Below are 20,734 nucleotides of genomic sequence, written 5' to 3' on the forward strand. Positions count from 1 at the left end.
TAAAGTAAAGAATTTGCATGTGACTGAGCCAGACGGGTCACCAACATGCCCTCAGAGAACGTTCTCCCTCCGAGGACAGAGGAGGAGTAATGAAGAGACGGTGAGGCGGGAAAAAGGGAGTGCAGAGGACATGGTTGCTTCATTACAAGACAGAAGGAGGCATTTTGGAAAAACAGAGGCAGGCAGTTTTAATCTTCCACGTGACTTCACAGACCACTGTTTCTGCATCCGAACAAGCCCAGAGAGGAAGCAGGAGGAGGAAGGAAAACATGGCAAAATATTCTGTGAAAAGGAAGACCGCGCAGGGAGGGGGTGAGGGAGAATACGAAAACTGAAACCTTAGAGAAATCTGGGTGGGGAAAATTATTTTTCAAGCTGTTCAGTGCGACCCAGACTCTGATTTGTTATTGATCTGTGTCTGGAGTGTCAGAGAGCATCAAACAGTTGTGGCCTCTTCCTTAAGGATGTTTGTGCTTTATCTGAACAGAGAACCTGAAGTGGTCCTCATTTCATGTCCTCACACGCACTGGCATGTTATTCTAAACGGGGTCTGCAGCTCCTCGTGGAGATAAGCACATCCTCAGGCGTAGGAAGGCAGTTGTTGGTGATCGAGACAACGAAAGAGATCAACGAGGTGAATGAGTACATCTCTCAGCTCAGTGGTCTCCCAACATTGAAGGAACGTCACAGGTCTGATGGTTTGTGAACTGCTTCACCTCCTCTGAATAATGTGTATGGCGGAAAGACATCGGTAGTTCAAAAACCGCCTCAATGATTAATGTAACACTGCAGTGTTAAATCAGCTGGTGACTACTTGAATAGAGGCGTGACATACTTTTCGGCCATGATATAATTTCTGTTTTAAGCAAGGGACGTCACTGTGTGATATGTCAGAATCGTGCTTATATCACCACATATCAAGAGCTAAACTGACCTGTCTGGATTTGTAATGTAGTCAGTGCTTTTTGCTGCTAGGAAGCCATTTAAAGGGACAGAGGGCATCACTTGAAGTCGTCTGTTATCTTGGGTCTGCGCTGGATTGTCAAGCATGGAGTTGCCATTGTCAAATGATTTGAAGCAGGTTGATCGTGGTTTTGAAGGATTTTGAAAGTTTCTGTTTTTAATAGGAGAAACTGTTCCTGCCAGTGCTCGGCTTCGTTCTAATGAAAATCAAGGACCAGAGCCTTTATTAGAAGTGAACTGGGGGTCTGTGAGAACCCCATTTACTTACTTACTCAGGAAGTTCAGAGTGCAAAAGATGTATGGTTTTGATGTGCAACAACCACTGAAAATCTTGAGGCAGGCATTGAATTGGAAACTCCTCATATATGTCTCTCCCGGTTGAAAGAACATTTCAATTTGTGTTTAAAGTTGTGTTTGTCTCTTTAAGAAAGCTTATTAATTTCCTTTCAAATGGTGCCACCTAATCCTAGCTTAATCTGCGTGGAGACTGTTCCATAGAAAGATAGAAATAATGTAATGTGTTTTCGGCTGTTTATTTAAAGCCTCAGGATTTACTGTGGTAGTGATGACGATAAATTGAAAGTCAGTTCTTTAATCAAGGACACTATTTGACCATTCTATTTCTAGAAGCTGAAATCTGCCCACTCTGAACGTCTTACGTTCCCATATTTAAATGGTCGTCTGTACAGATTCCATCCCAAAACTGTGAAGAAAGTGAAACATCAAGCAGCAGCAGCAGCAGCAGCAGCCTGTAACTTAGCGCCCCCCAGTGATGGGTACAATTCCCTACAACTTGCTGCTGCAGAGATTTTACCTCAATGTCATACTACTGCAATGCAGACTGACAGATTATGTGTGAATGTGTGAGGTGTGTGAGAGGTTAAAATAGGTTTAAATAGCCCTCATCTGTCTGGACCAACTCCAGATTACTACTTAACTCTTTCATTTCTTTGAACCCTCCAAAAGACTTTGTCCGTTGTTTGTTTGTTGACACAGAAGTCGTGGCGGGCGGCAGATGATGTCAGTGACACAACCCCTCGAGAGCGAGCCCTGAAAAGTGTCAGTTTCCAGGAATCGGTCAGCGTCATCACTGACAGGCCCACAAGCATGGAGCTGGAGAGCCAGCACATCCAACATGGCTGCCTCAGCAGCCCCAGCGGCCGAGCCCACAATGCAGTTCTCATCAAGGCAGAAGCATCTGACAGTGAGGTGGTGCAGGTATGCTGCTTTTCTGAACAAGATCTGCCCAAAATGGGGCATTTTTTTTTTTGGTGTGGTTTCTTGTGGTAAGCATTAAACAAATAAATGATGCAACATGTAAACAATGAAAATGACTGTCTTTACCCCTTTACTACTGTTTTCTTTATGGATTATGATATATCTATACAGTAGTTTCCTCATCTGCCTTGACCACAGGAGATCCGCTATCTGGACCAGGTGTTGGACGCGGCCTCGGACGCCCCCACCAATGGAAACTCCTCTCTGTCAGAGCACATGAAAGCGATCAGCGTAGACGGAGCGTCTCCCTCGGTGTCCGTCTCGGCCTACTCCCCGGTCGGCCACCAGCCGATCGTGGTGGAGGGACAGAAGCAGACGACGTTCCTCCATCAGGACGAGTCGGCCCCGCGGACCAACGGGCACGTGCAGGGCGACGAGTCAGCCAGCAGCAGGGCCAAGTTTGAGCTGCGAGCGTTTCACGAGGAGAAGCGCCCGGCGAAGCTGTTCTCCCCCGGAGAGGAGCAGCAGGTCAGGGTGACGAGGAGGAGGCCCTCAGAGGAGGTATAACTGATAACTGTTTTAAATATGACCACACAACACATTTCAATTGTACATTAAAGAAGGGACATTCATTTTATAGTTGCTAAATCAGAATGAGCTTCTTACCTCGTTGCTTAAAATCTGAATTTTACAGTTTCTTCAATAGCATATTAATAGTGTAATATTAATAATGTATAATGACTACAACTACTGATTGAAGTGTTGTTACTGTAGTACGTGTATGTGGTAAACACATTCAGTTTCCAATGTAATTACAATTGTGAAACCCTTTGGATGGAATCGTGAACTGTGGTTTCAGAGGGACTGTTGCAATTGAATTTATGTGGTAACTGTGAGTAACACAGAGCACATGATGGGACAGCAACACCCAAAGGTCATCTGGGGTCATTGCTGACTTCAAGAAAATATGAAACAGATTTTAAGAAATATTGCACATTTGCCCAGTTTTCTTATTCCTGTTGATTCTGCTGATCAAATCAGTGAGACTTGACTTATATAGCATGTGTCATGCAGATTAATACAAAGTGCTTCACACACGGAAGATTAAAACTGTTGCAAAAAGGCAAAACAAGTAATAACAGGCAAACAGTTAATACCAGAACAAAAAGAACATTTAAAAAGTAGTTCTTCAGTTTATGGTCAAGGGACCTGACACTTTTCCTGCTTACGCATTAGAACTAGATTTGACCATAGAAAGAGTCTAGAGTCAAAAGCAGGCAGAATTTATTTACAATGTTCCTGTGTATACATGCAAGTTTTTAGCTTCACTGTCAATTATGGACAAGTTACAAAGCTCAAAGTCTCTTGTGGAAGGGAGCGTCTGGGAAATAAGTTTTTGAGCCAATGCTTCAACACACCTATATGTGTCATAATCAAATACTTTGTAAAGCAGCAAACTGCTCTTTAGATTACAGGGGTTAGGGAGGAGCAACATCTCGGCCCCGTTTACACAACAGCGTCATGTAAACAGGGTAGCAGCCCTCTTAGAAAAAAATAAAACGCCGCTTCTTTAGATTATCACCTGTCAGTGGGCCTCATTCAGGGTAATCAAAACTCAAGTGCAAGGAATAGTCCTTAAGTTTTCTCTTATAATTGTTTTATTTTGCGTTTTGCGTTGTTTTGTTTTTTTCCTGCCAGGTTCATGAGTTGGAGCGTGAGCGTCAGGAACTTATCAAAGACCAGGCAGTGAAGAAAAACCCCGGGATCGCCCAGCGCTGGTGGAACCCCCCTCAGGAGGTGAGTAACACCTCTTAAGACTCCTATTGAGGTCTTTTTTTTTTTTTTTTTTACTATTTCAGGTCTGTCGACTTCTGACAAACCAACTGATATGTTGTGTTTGCTCATGCTAGGTCCCATTGGAAGAACAGCTGGATGCGGAGCAGCTTGAGTCTCTAAAGAAGTACCAAGAGAGGAAACAGCAGAAACAGAGCTACCCCTATGCATACACACAGGTAACACACACACACACATGAATATCACACATGTAGTTCTTCACTTAATTTTGTTCTCCCTTACCTTTCTCTGTTTGTAGCCCCAGGTGTCAGGCCCTCCCACAGTGGTGACCTTTGACCCAGAGATGACCAGAAAAGATGACATCCTGGAGGACCAGATCAACTTCTCGTCTGCCAGGAAGCAGTTCCTTCAAGGGGAGGCCACCAGGAAGGACGTAGCTCCTCACATATACTCCGCCAAACCCTTCTCGAAGTCCACGGGCAGGGGCAGCCAACGGAGCGGTGACGTCGCCGCGGAAACAGAAGAGACTCACGTGACCTGGTCCGATGAGGGAATCATGGGAGAATTTACTTGCGCTCGAGCTGTGATGACGATCCTGCCCGGGGAAGAAGACGGGAAGGGTCACTTCCATCCAGGCTTCAACCCCGAGGAGTCGGACTCCGGACTGGACGAGTTATCGGTCCGCTCTCAGGACACTACTGTGTTTAGTTTGGACAACATTTCCGACAGCGGGGCTTCACTACCACCCACCCCGCAGCCTCTTACCCCGGTGTCGCCCCCTACCCCCCAGCCCACCACTCCAGTCAATGGGCAGACCGGCGGCAGCCCGACAGAAGACGAGCTGGAGTACCACGCCGGGGTGCTCGTGCAGAACGCCATCCAAAATGCCCTGGCGGCTCAGAACGGACGGGATTGGCCGCCGCACGACTTGAATTCGTCTCAGCTGAGCTCCCCTGTTTCTCCATCCTCCATCTCTACAGGCAGCCCGGTGCCCGTTTCCTCCTCACCTGTGTCCTCAGGTGGAGCACCAAGCTTCCAGTCACCTGCTTCATCCAACCCATCCCCACTGCCAGACCGGCAGTCGGCGGTCACGGTGGAGGCGCTACAGGCTCAGCAACACTCAGCAAGTGCGACGCAGCAACAGCTCCAGGCACCTTCTCCTCCACCCTCCCAGCCCGTCTCACCACCGCAGAGACCCCGAGACGGAGGCCCCAGGATCAAAATCCAGTCCTCCTACACCAGAGCCCTCGCATCCTCAACCCCAGCTCCGGTTCAGGCGCCAGCACCGGTTTCTGTGGCTCCTGTGTCCAGGCCCACACCAGTCTACCGGCCCCCTTCACCTCCAAGTCCAGAGAAACCCGAATTCAGCTACTTCAGCAAATACTCGGAGGCGGCCGAGCTGCGCAGCACAGCGTCTGCAGCTCGAGGCCCCGAGGCGGAGGCCGCCAGCGGCCCGTTCCGCCTGCGCTCCAAGAAGCAGCGGACTCTGTCCATGATCGAGGAGGAGATCCGGGCTGCTCAGCAGAGAGAGGAGGAGCTGAAGAAGCAGAGAGAGACGCAGCCCGTTGCGGCTGTCCGGCCCGGCAGCACCTCCGGCGGCAGTGTGAGGACGACGATTCGAAAAACCACTATTTCCCCCGCCGATAAGATGAAGAGCAACAGCCTGCCGACCAGACTCACCATGACGGCACGGACAGCACCAGGTCAGTCAAACAGAGTGGCAGGATCCAAAGTCAACCTTAATGCTTCAGAAAACACAGTAACGTTTGGGTTTTTTTCACCTAATTTTGGCAGGAAAGATCGAGAAAATTCGCCCTGCGCCCCCCGTCTCTCCCTCACCATCGGAAGGAGCCTTGTCTGATGCCGGCAGCGAAGACTCTGGAGGCTCACGACCCAAAAACTTCATGCAGACGCTCATGGAAGACTACGAGACACACAAAGTAAAGAGGAGGGAGAAAATGGAAGACAACAGTGTAAGTATTCTCAATGGGGATTATTAAACTCCTTAGAAACATCATACATAACTGATAGTTGGAGCCTCAGACAATTCGCAATCTGTTTTTTGTTTTTTTTAACTCCTTTAATAAAACAAAATCAGTAGATGTGTTCAGAAATTATCCGAGGAAATGGAAGTATAACCAAGTTCCTGATCATTTTGCTTATTATACATGTTTGGAGGTCCGTGGTTTGGTAACGTCTGCATGGTTGAATGCAATCACACACATCCTGTTGGTGTGAACAAATCCTGTGCAGCACCAGAGGGGAAATTCCCTGCATGGCACGGGGAATCAAACTGAAAGTGAAACACGGACACTTGTTCTCTGTTTTCCTTCAGACTGCCCGTCGTCGTCGTAAAACAGGTCAGATCCTGTCAAAGTAACCGAAAACCAGTAAAAAGATTAGTTCATGGAATTTCATGGTGTGCACACACACACCAGCCATTCATCTATGTACACCCGCGCACCGGAAGACAGACTACCCAAAGAAAATCCACGTACTCACAGGGAGAACATATAATCTCCCAACCACAACTCCCCTCAAGAACAATAAGTATTTCTTTAAACCAGATATAATATAAACCTTGGATATGATTCTTTCCTTCAATACTGAGATCAAAGATAACCTTAGTAAAAATGTAAACAGATTACTGCCTTTATTTTCATTTATTTAGCCTTCTTTCTTCGGTATTCATTGGTTTGAGACTGTCTTTTATTTATAAGTAAGAAACTAATTCCACTTAAAGGGACAGGTCATTATTTCTGTAAGTTTTGTGGCTATAATGGCTGATGTTGCTGATTCTGGATTTCTTATTTATTTATTTATTTAGTTTTACCCATGTTGATATCACATGTGCTCATTTCCTGTACTTGTTGCTTCTCCCCCTGCTGGTCGGTCAGTATGCCCGTTTGTTGCTGGCCAACGAGGTAACCACTGAGGTACCTGCTGCACCCCGAAGCCTTTTCGCTCCTGTAACCCGCCTCTATGGACAGACCTGGGTCAGGCTATTCACAAAGAAAGGCAACAATCCTTCCCTGTGCCCTGGAGAAGACATTTATTCACTTTACAACTATTCAAGACTTCCACTGAGAGTCACTTTCAACATGTTTCATATAACTCCACCATTCACCGTGAATTACACCTCGGTAGATTTTCAAAAGAACACAAGTCGTTTACCTGGTCCCAGGTCTGCTTTTTGGCCTTGTTGTGTTCTGTGGTGTTGGTGCTGCATGTGCTTGTCCATGGATTTTGTGTGACTTTTGACCCCACACTTGTTTTGTTTTTTTATACACCAAATGTGTTCAATGTGCATTATTTTGTACCAAAAAATTCAATGATTCAGTGATGACTGTGTTTGGATTAGTGATTAGAGGAATCTTCACACCCTTCTCCAATAGAGAGAGACTGAGAGTTATGAAATGCGAGGCTCCTTCTGATTGTCAGTCCAGTCGATGGAGAAGCAGGTTGCTAAATGAAGCCTTCTAGTGATTTAGATGTTTTACTTGAAATATTGTGATCAAGTCAACATGCTTATCAGACCTCCTTTTCTAACATGGGACACCACTTTTAAAGCCATGCCAACAAGACTGTACTGACAAAAATCATCATTTTAGCTTGTAAAACTATGAAGTTTGAGGTCTACTACTTTATGTTCTGTGATGTCAGTCTTATAAAAGGTGTTGTTAAAGATCCCCAGATGTTTTTATCTTGTTCATTTAGCCTTGTTTGCGCATTAATTTGGGTCAAATAATAGTCAAAAAATGGAATGTTACTATTTCAAAAATCAGTTTTTCCTTTTTTTCCCACATTGTGAAACTACTCATTGCGTTCTACTGTGTCTAAAACAAATAGAAGCTCCGCAGGCGTCTCCTTTGTACCAACCTGGCTTCAAGAATCAGCTCAAAGTTGCGAGAAAGTGTAACACACAACAAACACGACATGGAAATGCCACTCAGATGTATACCGAACCCAAACAGCAATTTGACCCAGCACACTCACTATTAATACATAGCTTAATCTATTTCATTTATACCAACATGTCCCTGTAAGTGTCCCCGGAATCCCGACCTCTGAGACGTCCTCTGTGAATGTGACGACGTGTCCGTGGTGGTGTTTACCCTGATGTGTTTGGACTGCCATCGGAAATGTGAAATAGGGTGTGCGAGCATGAAGCCTTCCCCGAGCCTGAGTGAAATGAGTCAAATACTGCAGGACCTCTGCCATATCGGTTAAACAAGCGCTCCCTCAGTATCTGACAGCCAGTGCATGCGTGCATGTGTTTTCCCACCGCGGTGACGTCACTCCGTCTGTCCTGCATCTGATTGTTTCACTTTGTGTCCGTCAGGTTCTGGAGGCCACGCGTGTTACCAGGCGGAAAAGCAACATGGCGCTGAAGTGGGAAGCCGGTATATATGCCAATGAGGACGGAGAAGAAGAGGAGGAGGAGGAGGAGGAGGAGGAGGAGGAGGAGGAGGAAGAGGAGGAGGAGGAGGAGGAGGAATAAGTTGTGGAGCCAGCTGCCGGGAGAAGAGGAGTATGAATGGAAGTGTGAGGAGGAAGGAGAGAGAATACAAACTATTTATTTTACTTATAGTATCCTGATGATGCATCGCCGTGTGGCTTTGGGACCTGAGAAATGAAGGTGTAACCGTATGTGTATGAGAGATTTCAAGTATTTGATGTGAGTTTGGAGACAAAAAGACGCCAGAGACACTTTGAAGGGGTTTTTGCGATTGTTTTTGAGCGACAGTCAGACGTTTGTGGACTGTTCTTACTTAGCTGATAGACGCTGAACGGCGTCAATGTTCGGAGGCGTTTCTCACCTATCTGCGGTTTTAATGGATTTCTTGTGACAGACTTGCTGGTGATGGTTTTTGGCCGTGTGATGAGAATCATCTTCAGAATATGTTGAAAGATTTTTGAATTTCTCAGACAGAAGTTGTGTGCAGATTTGAACTGTGACCCGAACGGTTTTGCAGGACGAAAGAGGCCAAATCACGCCGATAGACCGAGTGTATAACGTGGCCGGAAGGCTGCAAACGGAGGTGAAATGCACCATCGGGAGCCCCTTTCTAACCGCCGTTCCCCCCCACCCCCCCTCAGCTCACCCCCGGGGCAGACACAGTCCATGTATTCAATCTGTAAGTGCCGACGGGAGGATTAATAATCTCAAACTGCTCGTGAAGAAGCGCAAAACCGATATCACTAACTTGGCCTTAGACTGTCAGTGATTGTTGTGTAACGATGTATGTTATTCTCCCCCATCCTGGATTATTACAGTTTCTGTAGACCTTTAGAGAAAATCAGCAGCCATTTTTGCTCGGAGGTTTGTCTCTTGTCGCGGCGATTTTTTTCTTAACAGGCCATGTACAGGAGGAACAATGTGATGGCGAGACTTACTGCTGGCCACGAACGCAGCGTTTCACTAAGTGTGTGTATTGTTAAAGGGACTGGGACGGGGCGGAGGGTTTTTATATGAAAGAAAAACACTTCTTTTAGCGATCGTTAGCTTTGTTGACCTGTGCTTTCTGGTGTAGGCAGTCGTTTTGTGTATTATACCAAGGTAGGACTGTGTATTTGTTGTATGAACATCTGCCGTGTGTCTACTACTAAACTTAGTTAGCTGAGAATTATGTTTGTCAAAAAATGTAAAAAAAAAATATATATATACAAAAAAAAAGTTTTTATTTTAAAAAAAAGAAAAAAAGTTGTTATACCAAAAACAGGACATTTTTATTTAGAGAAAATCAAGACAGCCTGAACTTTGAAGCCGATTTAAGAATTACTGACAGTGTCCATGGACCCACACTCCTTTCTTACAGCCGAACGTATTGGGACGGAGCACAACTCAGTGTTCAGATCAGAGACTTAGTATCCCGGAGACTTCCTTATTTCATAAAAGATGCATCTGAATATTTAATTCGTGGTCACTTTTTAAATGGAAACAATTTACAGAAGTATAATGCTGCCAATGCAGAATCATTCCCTAAAGTTTGCAGCAATATAGTGTAATATTACCACAAGAAGGACTTCTGACAATGTAATCCGTCATTTATTTTTATCATAAAATAATCATAAGTTATTGATGGAACATTGTACTATGTTTGCGTCATGCTGTATGGTGAAAAGTTCCATTGTATATCAAGAATACACATCATACGTAACCGGAATAGTTGTAATCTATTACTTTGTTTGAACATCAAACTTTATACTTCATCCTGAGTTACTGAGTTACTTGCTGTAATAGTATTAGGCTGTAATGTCAAATCTTACATGAGCTATCAATAATTTGTTGAGAAGAGTTTCATGTTATGTGACCCTGATAGTCATTTTTTTTTCTGCATGGCAGCAATATACTGATGTTATATTTCACTTTCTCCGCCTTCACTTTCTGAAAGATACGTTCCCCTCTGCAATGAAGTAATCCTTCAAATTTACTTCAAAACTTTCCTAAGCAACGGACAATATTTGGACATCTGAGTAGAGACTGCAGACCAAAAGTGGCCACATCCAATCATTTGATCCAAATGACAATTTGGTATGATGATTTTTTTTTATTTTCTAAAGATCTTCCTTATTTGTCCCATGTCACTTGAAGGGGGCGGGGCTTAGCGATCTTCAGTGTAGTAGCAAAATCACTTGTGTTTATCTCGATATGTATGATTTTGTATGTGTGTATTTATATTTTGTGTCTGAAATTACATTTGTGCTGACACAGAGAAACGGAGCTTGTGTTAGTGCAGAGGTTCGCCTACAACACACGTGTCGAACTCCAGGCCTCGAGGGCCGCAGCCCTGCACGTTTTGCATGTCTCCCAGCTTCAACACAGCTGATTGCAATGAGCAGCTCGTTATCTGGCTTTGTGCTGAATGTGGTGATGAACCATCAGGACATTCAGGGGAGGGAGACATTGAAAACGTGCAGGGCTGTGGCCCACGAGGATCTGAGTTTGACACCCCTGGCCTACAAGGACTCGTAAATGTCTCGTTCAGCTCTTCTTACAAATGGATTTTTGTTCCACAAACATTTGAGCCAATTGGTCTGAACTGAAAGCAATGAAGAGCAGAATTACAGAAAAATCCCCCCCCCCCCCCCAAAAAAAATAGGCTTATCTGAGGTGGCGCTATTTACAGGTCCTTGTATCACACACACAAACTCACAATATACAAATATAGAAATCTGAGTGTTTACCTACAAATGTCATGGCAGACACTCACCCCTACAAATACACAAATCGGTATACACACTTGGCTGAAAACACACACTCAGCTCCGTTTATTACAGCCTGATGAAATGTATCTGAACCACTTGAACTGAACACGAAGCAAAATGATTGTACTCATCCGTCTTGTCTTCATAGAAGCCTTTGAGATTCTTTTCTGAGATGAGAAACGACTTTCACTCCCCCGGAAACTAAACCAAACACGCCTCCAGGTTCGACCTGTGCCTGTGGGGGTGTCCTGACTCAAGTGTCCTTCAGCAAGGCACTGGCCTTCCTCTGTGCTCGCAATCTTATTTACTTATTTAGTAAAGTGAGTTCCAACTTGTGCAGGGAGATTGCAGGACATTAACACAGGCGTCGAAACAGAAGTGAAAAACCAGACTCATGCCTGCGCCGAGTGTCCACAACCCCATGTCTGAAATGAACCACAAAAACAAACAAAAAAAAATCCTCCCTGTTCTTGTGTTCTACACATCTAATAATTTATAGCTTTTCAAAGTATTTAAAAGGACTAGTGTCCCCTATTCGGGGGCCTGAGAGAGAAGAACGTGTGGATTCACACAGTCGCAAGAGGTACAGTGCTGCTGGTGCTTATATGAGATTAATATTGAGGTAAAGAAAAGGACAATAGGAAAGTCAGCTGGCCTTACAAATGGAAAAATACCTTTTCTGGAGAGCAATCGCGGCTGCCAGGCAGTATTAAAAGCACTTGTTTTGTTTATTTTTCACGTACGCTGCGCAACTAGAAACATTTTGAATTTCAGCAGATGCGGCAATTAAACCCCCCCCCCCAAGACTTTTCCAAGTCCTCGTTTAAAAAGACGTCAAGCACACGCAGAGGAGATTAATTGTGTGATTTATTATTATTATTATTATTATTATTATTATTATTATTATTATTATGCTTTTGATGTTTGAATTCATGGAGATGATTTTATTTATCATTCTGAATGCTGGTAGTGTGTTTCTTTCTTTCGTTTTTTAGGACTCACACCGTCTGCGTGTGGTGAAGCGAGCTTATTATACAGTACACGGTATAACCTCTGTTCCTATGTTAACCACTTGTACGCTCATACTCTGCGTTCTTATTTTATCGCACATGTAAGGCTCACAGTTATACACCTACTACACATATTATGAATATTTTCTCATTAAAAACAAAACCTGAACCTGTGTGTGTTCCGAGTGCTTTATTTCTGGGAGTTTGCGCTGTATTTTGTTATTTGTACTTATTATTTTTTTAATCTCGGGTTAATGCTTGATTATTAAAGAGTATGTAAAAAAAAAAAAAAAAAGTGCTCAAGTTTTGGACTGTAAGTTTTACCATGGTGCATCTGAACTGCACCATCAAAAGAGGGGAAAAAACAATTCTCCCAATAAATTTGCATTTTAATTCAGCTGTAGAACTTTTCCATCACATTATGGGTGCGAGGTCTGTGAAATATGGCAGTAATGGAGGTTCAGTGATTGTACTGTAGCAGCACTGTGTCGTTTACAGTGAAAATCTAGTAATCCAAGGTAGTACGTTAGTGTGTTTTTTTTATATATATATAAATCACTTCTTAAAAGAAGGTACATGACTATCCAAACAACTAAAAACAAGTGAGTTATAGTCAGGAAAATATGGTAAAAAGAAGAAACTTTGAAACAGTTGAGTGAAATTGCTGAAACAAATAAGCAATAGTCACACTGGGAGACTGACATGGGAAATGTGTGTGCGTGTGTGTGCGTGTGTGCGTGTGTGTGTGTGTGTGTGCGTGTGTGTGTGTGTGTGTGTGTGTGTGTGTGTGTGTGTGTGTGTGTGTGTCTTCAAGACATTTCACTTTCACTTCTTTTTTCTTTTTTTTCCATGACAACTCAGAAGCACTTGAATTCTGAATGTTGTCACAGCTCACAAAAACAAGACAAACAACTTAATATTATTGTGATTTATCTTCTTTTTTTTTTAAACTCCAAATAAAATTACGAATAAACAATAATTAGATGAATAAATTCTAATGACGATAGTGTAGGACTACATGGGCTGGAAATGTTTGGTTTCATGAGGAAGTGGATGAGACAGTGTGTTTACACACACACCCACACACACACACACCCACACACCCACACACACACACACACACACACACACACATACACATACACACTCACACTCTCACACTCCAGTGGTGTGTCATTTACCCCCGGTGCAGTGGAGAGTCTGCCGGTGTTGGACCTCCGGCCTCATGGCGCTGCTCCGGCGAATCGAGCCGGTCATCGTGCTCGAGCAGCTGGGCAACACGCTGTTCGAAACTGCGCTGCAGATGGTGGTGAAGGACCGGAGCGTCAACGCCTCCTACCCCGGGATGTCCCCGGAGGACAGCCGGCAGAAAGCCATCACGGACTTCTACATGATCTACAACCTGGTGGTCCGGTTCACCCCCATCCTGCCCGCGCTGCTCCTGGCCCGGCTCAGCGACCGCGGCTGGAGGAAAGCCCCCATCGTGGCGCCGCTGAGCGGCTACCTGCTGTCCCGGCTCGCCCTCCTGCTGGTGGTCGTGTCCGGACTCCCGGTCACCGTCATGTTCGGGGGGGCGTTTGTCTTCGGCCTCTCCGGGGGGTTCGGAGCCTTCTGGCCCGGGGTGATGACCGTGGTGTCCCTGGGATCCACCGGCACGGACCGATCCAAGGTCTGTGGATTACCGAGGGCCAGGATGGAAGATTTATGCTGGAATAAAAGTTCTCTTACTGGGCTCCGATTGTTCTCAGTACAAGTGGAAGTGGTTTAGAACACTTCGGAGAAGGCACAAAGACTTAGATTTACTTTTAAACTGCATTTAATTGCTTTGTCAATAACAGGAATTATATATAATATAATACTATATATGCATTACTCTAATTATATATATATTTTTCAAGATTCAGGATGAAAGATCATTATATAATTATATTATTGGAGAAGTAGACATGTTGAATTAAATACATATGTATTTCTTTGTATATGTCCAGGTGTGTGCGTGTGTATCAGATATAGATATATTTTGAGTATATATTTTATTTATTAACGGTTCATGTGTGTGTATATTTGTGTACTTACTACCTAACTGTAGTACAACATTAATAAGGGTTGTCAAACATCAGACCCATGTTCATTTAGTCATTTTTAAAGGTATATTTGAGATTCTTCTGTAAAGACAAGTGAAGCAAGTATGTTTTTAAGCAGCCGAAACATGTCAGCAAGGTAAAAACATTGCCGCTTCACTTATTGCTACAAAAGAATTTATAATATAAATCACCAGGTTGATTGAATCACAATCTGCTTTTTAGCAGTTTGCCAGTTTGTCGGGGCATAATGTCAAAGTTATAAAAGAAGTTATTTGGACATTTCGCACCAGAAGGTTTCATTGAGATTTTGTACTAATTGCAAAAATATTTTTGCAAAAACAGACTTTTTCTAAACTTGTTTTCTAAACTATCAGTACTCAGGCACACATGTATTTATGCATCAGGCGGGTTGATTAACTCTGAGGCCTGTTACTGTTGATGTAAAAGAGTACTAAACATTTTGTATAGTTTTTGAAAACACCTTATTGTTTTTATCAGCAGTTTCACTTGTATATTATGCTATTTCTGTTCCTCCTTTAGTTTCCTTGCAGATACTTTTTTACTAGAAAGAGCTATTTGTGCTTTTAAAGCTCTGACCTGGTGTGTTTGTGCTGCAGGCCATGATGGTGGTGGAGCTGCTGTATGGGATGGCAGGTCTGGTGGGCAGTCTGGTGTCTGGTCATCTCTTCCTGCTCTACACGTCCAGTTTGGGTCACGGGAGCATCCTGCTCATCGTGAGCACCCTGCTCCACCTGCTCTGTCTGCTGCTCGCCGTATTCCTGCTGCAGGTCAGTGTTGTTGAAGGTGCAATCCTACCGGGAACCCATTCACCTTTCTCGGGATGTTTAATGTCAATATTTACATGCAGGTGAAAGAAGTTGGCAGCAGAGAGCCGCAGGAGGACGGTTGTCTCCTCTCGCCTGCCTCTGTTGATGCCCCCGTCGTCGAGGCTGCGGTCGGGATAAATAAGGTGAACGTGGCTCTGCTGTTCGCCGCTGCCTTCCTGTACGACTTTGCCGTGGGCGGAGCCGTGGAAATCCTCGGCGCCTTTGTGCTGAAGGAGCCACTCAGCTGGACGGCCGCTCAGGTAGACGCTAGAACGACGTCTTACGCCTTCTTTCTCTCACCTCTTTTTAAGCTACTCTGCCTTTTTGTTTGACTTTCACTCCTTCTTTTTCTCCTCCTTCCTCTCCAGGTGGGTTATGGGAATGCCGCCGGCTGTGGGATCTTTCTCACCAGCTTCCTTGGCGTCATCGCATTCCGTCGCTGGGTCAGCGACGTCGATCTGATCCTCATCGGCATGCTGTCGTTCGCCTCCGGGATCTTCTTCATGTCCTTCGTCACTGCAACCTGGATGTTCTACCTTGGTGAGACTGAGGAACCGTTTGTTCTGGGCCCACAACTAATGTGTGTTCATGAGTCGGGAAGGGGGGGGGTCACGGTTTTCAGCTACTAAGACACTTTTACCAACTCTGGAGTATTTTTACTGGTAACTTTACATAACTACATACAAAGCTATTAAAGGTTGCAGATGGTATTTCCAAGCAAATATTACTCTTTGGTCTGTCTATACTTTGAAAGGCTTCGATGTGAATCATTTCAGAGGGTTTTTTTTGGAGTGTGCTCATGTTTCTCCTATACACTATGTGTCTCAGTCAGTATTGAAACTGGTTCACTGGTTTTTCAAACGTGAATGCCACAAGCACCGATGAAGCGGGGTGCCGAAAGCACGAAAATGTAGGAACCAAATAAAGGAAGTGGAAGTGTTGAGAAGCCATAAAGATCTGTCAGTAACTCGGTGTGAACTCGAGACTCTCCGTCTTCACGAGCCTCATACCTGTTAACACAGGCAGTAGGCAACCGCTTATAGACACATTCACATTCACACCTACAGACTAATCTGGAGTCGGAGAATCCAGAGACAGAATCTACAGTCAAAAAGAAAATCATACATGTTTCTGGATTGTGGGAAGAAACCAGACATAAACCAATGGATGCACAGGGAGAACTCCACACCAAGCTCGGCGTCATTGTGGAACCCAGAAAATAATTGCAACTTCATATTGTGTAACATCAAGGGCATATAAACACGGTCATTTAAGCGAGCATCAGCTCTGTTGTCAGCCTGACGTGTGCGGTGGTTTATTTTTGTGAAAATAAACAGCGAAGAAGCAGAAGTGAAAGAAAAGCAACACTTAACGGGTGTTTCATCTTTCTGCAGCTCGTTCACTGACCCTTTTCGCTCTCATCCCAATGCCGACCATCAGATCGCTGCTGTCACAGCAGGTCCCGAGTGCCTCGTGCGGTGAGTACCCACAGCTGCAAACGAAGTTCTCAGCTCACATACTGTTGATTGGTAAAGTCATTGTTACCTTCAGCCAGATTGTGTTTATACACCTGGTTCAGAGCTGCTATGAGCATTCCAAACCTGTAGGGGGCAGTGTAAGTCTCCGCTGTGGCCGGAGTTTTCAGAAATCCTGGTTTGTGGTGAGTCGGAACTGCGTTTATATGTAAATGTAAGGCCCGAACGCAGAGAAATAGCACCGTTATGTAAATGCCTAGTTGGTTTTCCCAACAGGATTTTTTTTCCATATAATTGTTGAGAATGAAATGTGTGGTTGAAAAAGACAGAAGGTGCAGAAATGGCATCCAAACAAAGGACACAAAAACAAGGAACTAAAACCAAAGTCCAAACATATAAAAAACTAAATTTCAGGGGATAAAGAGGCAACAGAGAAAATGGAGAAAAAAACAGCAACACAATGGTAGAAATAAAAAGAACTCAGAAGGCGGTCAAATGAACGTCCTCACACGTTTTATTAACCCCTGCTTTAGATTTACTATTTATTCAATTTAAAAACTTGAATTAAAAAGGTCCCTCCCCCGTGGTTTTTAAAACAATCTACATGCAGATAGACTCTAAAACGGGAGCTGTGTGGAAATACAAGTGGAGAAATGATCATTTTCTTACACTAAATGAACTAAAACCAGAGGTGTTACTGGGAGCTGTCGTCACCCGCTGCAGTTCAGAAGTAAAAGCTGCAAAGTTCATGTAAAAGAGCTGTGGAAGTTCCAGTTTTCCGCCTGAAAGATCAACAACTGGTCAAAAAAAGGGAAACTCACATGTTTCTCTTTATTTAATCATTCATCTGTGTCCGCTGAGTGACAGTTCACAGATTATTACAATATTGTAAATATGTTGTCATACATTCAGGACAATGACATTTCCAAAGAGGAAATTATTGTTTTCTAATCAAATGTTTGGTTTTTTTCAGTTCCTTTTAATAAAGGTCCAACTGTCAAATCAACCAACATAAACCTGCCATTTAAGAAAAAACTAAATAGTCATCTAAAAACCAAAGAATAAGTAAGAATGTTCGTAGAGCTTCTTTAACACAAAATCCATCCGATTAGATTCGGACGTTTTTTCCACCCACATTTTTTTGCACGCGACATAAGCAAAATATCAATTCGCCGTGATTCCAAGTGAAGAACAGGAGTCGTACTCGAGTGCAAACTTGCGAAAAGTGGATTGGCTAAAGTTGAGACATTAAGAAGTCAAATGATGTTAATCGTTAAAGCGTGACTATTTGGATCTTGGCGAGTCCTGACCATAAATCCCAGCGTGTTTAATCGAGCCACCCGCCTTCTGTTATCTGTGCTGGGCAGCTTTCAGGCAGCTTTCAGGCAGGTATGCGGACACAGGGAAGCAGCGCTTACTGGAAATCTAAAATAAGACCGGTCGGGTTGGCTTATACCGACATGAAGCCGTTTCCTCTGAGTCACACCGATTCAAGAGGGTTTTTTTTGTTTTTTTAATCTGCTTTCTCTCGCGGGAGGTTTGTCTCATGTCACCTGAGCAAATAGACCTCTCTCAGAATATTTCATGTCGTAAAACAGTTAAAGCTTCTCAGTCGATCTCACTCCCTATCTTATCTGTGGCCCCTCCCTCCTCTCGCCGTCCCATCAGGCACCTTTCTGACCTTCCTGCAGCTGACGCTGAAGGTTGCCGGCCTGGCCTACATCCCTGCTTTCACAAAGATCTACCAGGGAACGCTGGACTGGCTCCCGGGCTTCGTCTTCATGCTGGCCAGCATGTTCACCACGCTGGGAATGATCCCCATCAGGTAGGATCAGCCGGTCGAATTCCAGGTTTATCTGCGAGGTCCAGAGCAGTTTACAAGCTGCGAGGAGAGCAAATAAGGAAAGAGTATCAGAAATCAAGCAGATATATCACAGATTACTGAAGCACTGTAGATTAAATTGTGTAAATAGAAGATAAATATGAGTAAAGACACACACTGGAAAAAAAGATTTAAAAACTTCAACTATACCAACAGTATATTGTGATATTCTCAACATCTCCTCCTCTTGTTTCCTTCAGTATAATTAGCTGGAGGATGCCTCAGAGACAACGATATGAGAGAGTCCCGGGAGACTGACGCCGCGGCTGCATCGACATGTTGGACGCTGCGAGTTAAAAAAAATTTTTGGAAAAAGTGAAGCGCCTTTCATGTCACATTGTTGAAGCTGCAGAAAAGGAGGCGCGGTCTGTTACAAGAAGAATCCACAGCAAGTTTTTTTCTGCTCGTCTGAACATTTCCAAATATCTGAGAAAATGAAAACTGACCCGCGTCGAGCGGCTTTGACGAACGTACGTGCGCAACGAGGCCAAACGATCTAGAATATTTTTCCACACACGGTTACAAAACTTGTGAAATTGTTGCAAAAAGACAGCAACGGATTTCATCAGCCACTCAAAGTTGTTACAAGAAGAAGAAAAAGAAGAAAAAAAAAGGCAGGAGTGAGTCGTCGTTCGTTCTCCATAATGTGGATTTGTCAGTGGAAGTGAGACGGGGAAAAGTCCCCGGTGAAGATCGCTTGAGGAAAAAGACTGTGAAGGAAATATAGATGAGGGTTTGTGTTTTTTTAATTCCACCCAGTTTAGTGTGCTGATTTAAACTCCACAGGACTTTTTCAAAACTCACTCGACGGGCCACAACTGCAAGTGCAAGTACTCCTCCAATGCTAGTTAATTACACTAAAGTCCGTATGTGTAAGTGTTTACTTCGATCCCCCTGTGATAACAATGTGGGTACAAGGCTTTCCCAGCTTCGTGTTCCCTCGACCGTTCGGCTTCCTCCTCACGGAGCTGAAAAGAAAGTTCTTCCTGCTCGAGCTGGGAGTCCATGCGTTCTCGTTTGGGCCTCCAAAGCTCTCGCCCGGCTTCCCTCTTGTTTGGCCTCGGGTTTTTTTGGTGGGCGGAGCCTCTTTAAGGCTTTTCGGCTCAGCTCTCAGGTGGGTGACTTGCAGCTCCCGTTCGTTTCGCAGAGCCTCCTCCTTTGCCGCCACCCGTTTTCTCTCTTGTGTCCCAGAGAATTTCCCAGTGCCTGTTGCTGTCCATAAGCATCTCTTCATTGAGACTTTCCAGCTGATCATACCTCCTCTCGCTCAAGTTTTTGTTCTGCAAGAGCTTCCGTGAGCTGGTGTTCCTTCTCCTCCAGCTGGGAGGCCATCAGCAGTCGACCAATCTCTATTCTATCACCACGACAATTTTCATGCCATTTGGAATTACCCCCTCAGATTAGTTCTCTCTAGAAAATTCAATTTGGTGCAAAATCTGCCAAAATCCAATATTATTTTTCAAAATTGCTGACTTCTTGTGGAGTTTTCGGTATGTGTGAAAAGCCTGGCACACTCTACTGGATTTTTAAAACGTTCACAGATCAAGACACCACACACTTGATCATCACAAAAGACTGATCGCACTGATCTGATAGTGTGTGGTGCGACTGCAGAGCTCACCACACACTAACCGATCCTTCAGCAGAGGATCAGGCTCTGCACCATAGACTTCATATAAAACCATATATACAGGGTCATTTTCTCCTCCGCCAGTAGAGGGCGATACTGAGCTATCCTGTTCATACATTCAAGTTTTATACCAGGGCAGTCAAACTACTATCAGCTTGGTTGATCTCAGGTAGGCTGGCCTGGTAAAGAAGAAGCAAAAACCCCTTTACATTTATATTTTTATCTGTTTTGGCGCAGAGGACACATTTTTAAAATGTCTCTATACAGTAAAACCTCTGATGTAAGGACACCCTAATATCCAAGGGCAAGTGTCCCCTGAAGACAGGTGTCCTCTCTTCGCAGGGACGGATCAACTTGTAGGACCAGTTGGTATTGAATGAACCAAACACCAAATATGTTTTGATTATTTAAAAGCAAATAACTGAACCAATACAAAGATGTATACAATATATATACATGTATATAAGATGTATAGAAAATAATAATTAAATAAGATTTCATTTACTTCAGGGACCACATACAGTCCAGTTTCATCTTGAGTGGACGAGACTGGTCAAATATTGCTATAATAACCTTTAAATTTACACAGATTCGACTAAAAAGATGGTAAAATTGTTAAGCTGTAATGTATACATTTCACCA

At 44.0% G+C, this 20,734-nt stretch overlaps 2 protein-coding genes across 2 annotated transcripts in view; both read left to right on the forward strand.

Moving 5' to 3' along the window:
• Positions 1-9,613, forward strand: part of palm2akap2 (PALM2 and AKAP2 fusion) — an 81,006-nt gene extending 71,393 nt beyond the window's left edge. Inside the window, exons 9-15 of the mRNA XM_080476535.1 lie at positions 1,960-2,181; positions 2,380-2,742; positions 3,880-3,978; positions 4,092-4,193; positions 4,274-5,678; positions 5,770-5,948; positions 8,318-9,613. Coding sequence (XP_080332661.1) covers positions 1,960-2,181; positions 2,380-2,742; positions 3,880-3,978; positions 4,092-4,193; positions 4,274-5,678; positions 5,770-5,948; positions 8,318-8,476 — 2,529 coding nt within the window. The 3' untranslated portion in view covers positions 8,477-9,613. The remainder of the gene's footprint in view (positions 1-1,959; positions 2,182-2,379; positions 2,743-3,879; positions 3,979-4,091; positions 4,194-4,273; positions 5,679-5,769; positions 5,949-8,317) is intronic.
• A 3,686-nt stretch (positions 9,614-13,299) lies between these two features.
• slc46a2 (solute carrier family 46 member 2) lies at positions 13,300-19,384 on the forward strand. The gene is made up of 7 exons (XM_080476536.1): positions 13,300-13,863; positions 14,896-15,066; positions 15,147-15,365; positions 15,474-15,645; positions 16,500-16,583; positions 18,249-18,405; positions 18,663-19,384. The coding sequence occupies exons 1-7, from the start codon at positions 13,420-13,422 to the stop codon at positions 18,718-18,720; spliced, it is 1,305 nt and encodes a 434-aa protein (XP_080332662.1). The 5' UTR covers positions 13,300-13,419; the 3' UTR covers positions 18,721-19,384.
• Positions 19,385-20,734: the final 1,350 nt, after the last annotated feature.

Source organism: Lipophrys pholis (genome assembly GCF_963383615.2).
Source record: "Lipophrys pholis genome assembly, chromosome: 12".
Classification (NCBI taxonomy): Eukaryota; Metazoa; Chordata; class Actinopteri; order Blenniiformes; family Blenniidae; genus Lipophrys; species Lipophrys pholis.

Coding starts and splice junctions, on each gene's coding strand:
- slc46a2 (XM_080476536.1), top strand. CDS start 13,420: ATGGCGCTGCTCCGGCGAATCGAGCCGGTCATCGTGCTCGAGCAGCTG. Junction 13,864..14,895: donor CCGGCACGGACCGATCCAAG/GTCTGTGGATTA, acceptor TTTGTGCTGCAG/GCCATGATGGTGGTGGAGCT. Junction 15,067..15,146: donor TCGCCGTATTCCTGCTGCAG/GTCAGTGTTGTT, acceptor ATTTACATGCAG/GTGAAAGAAGTTGGCAGCAG.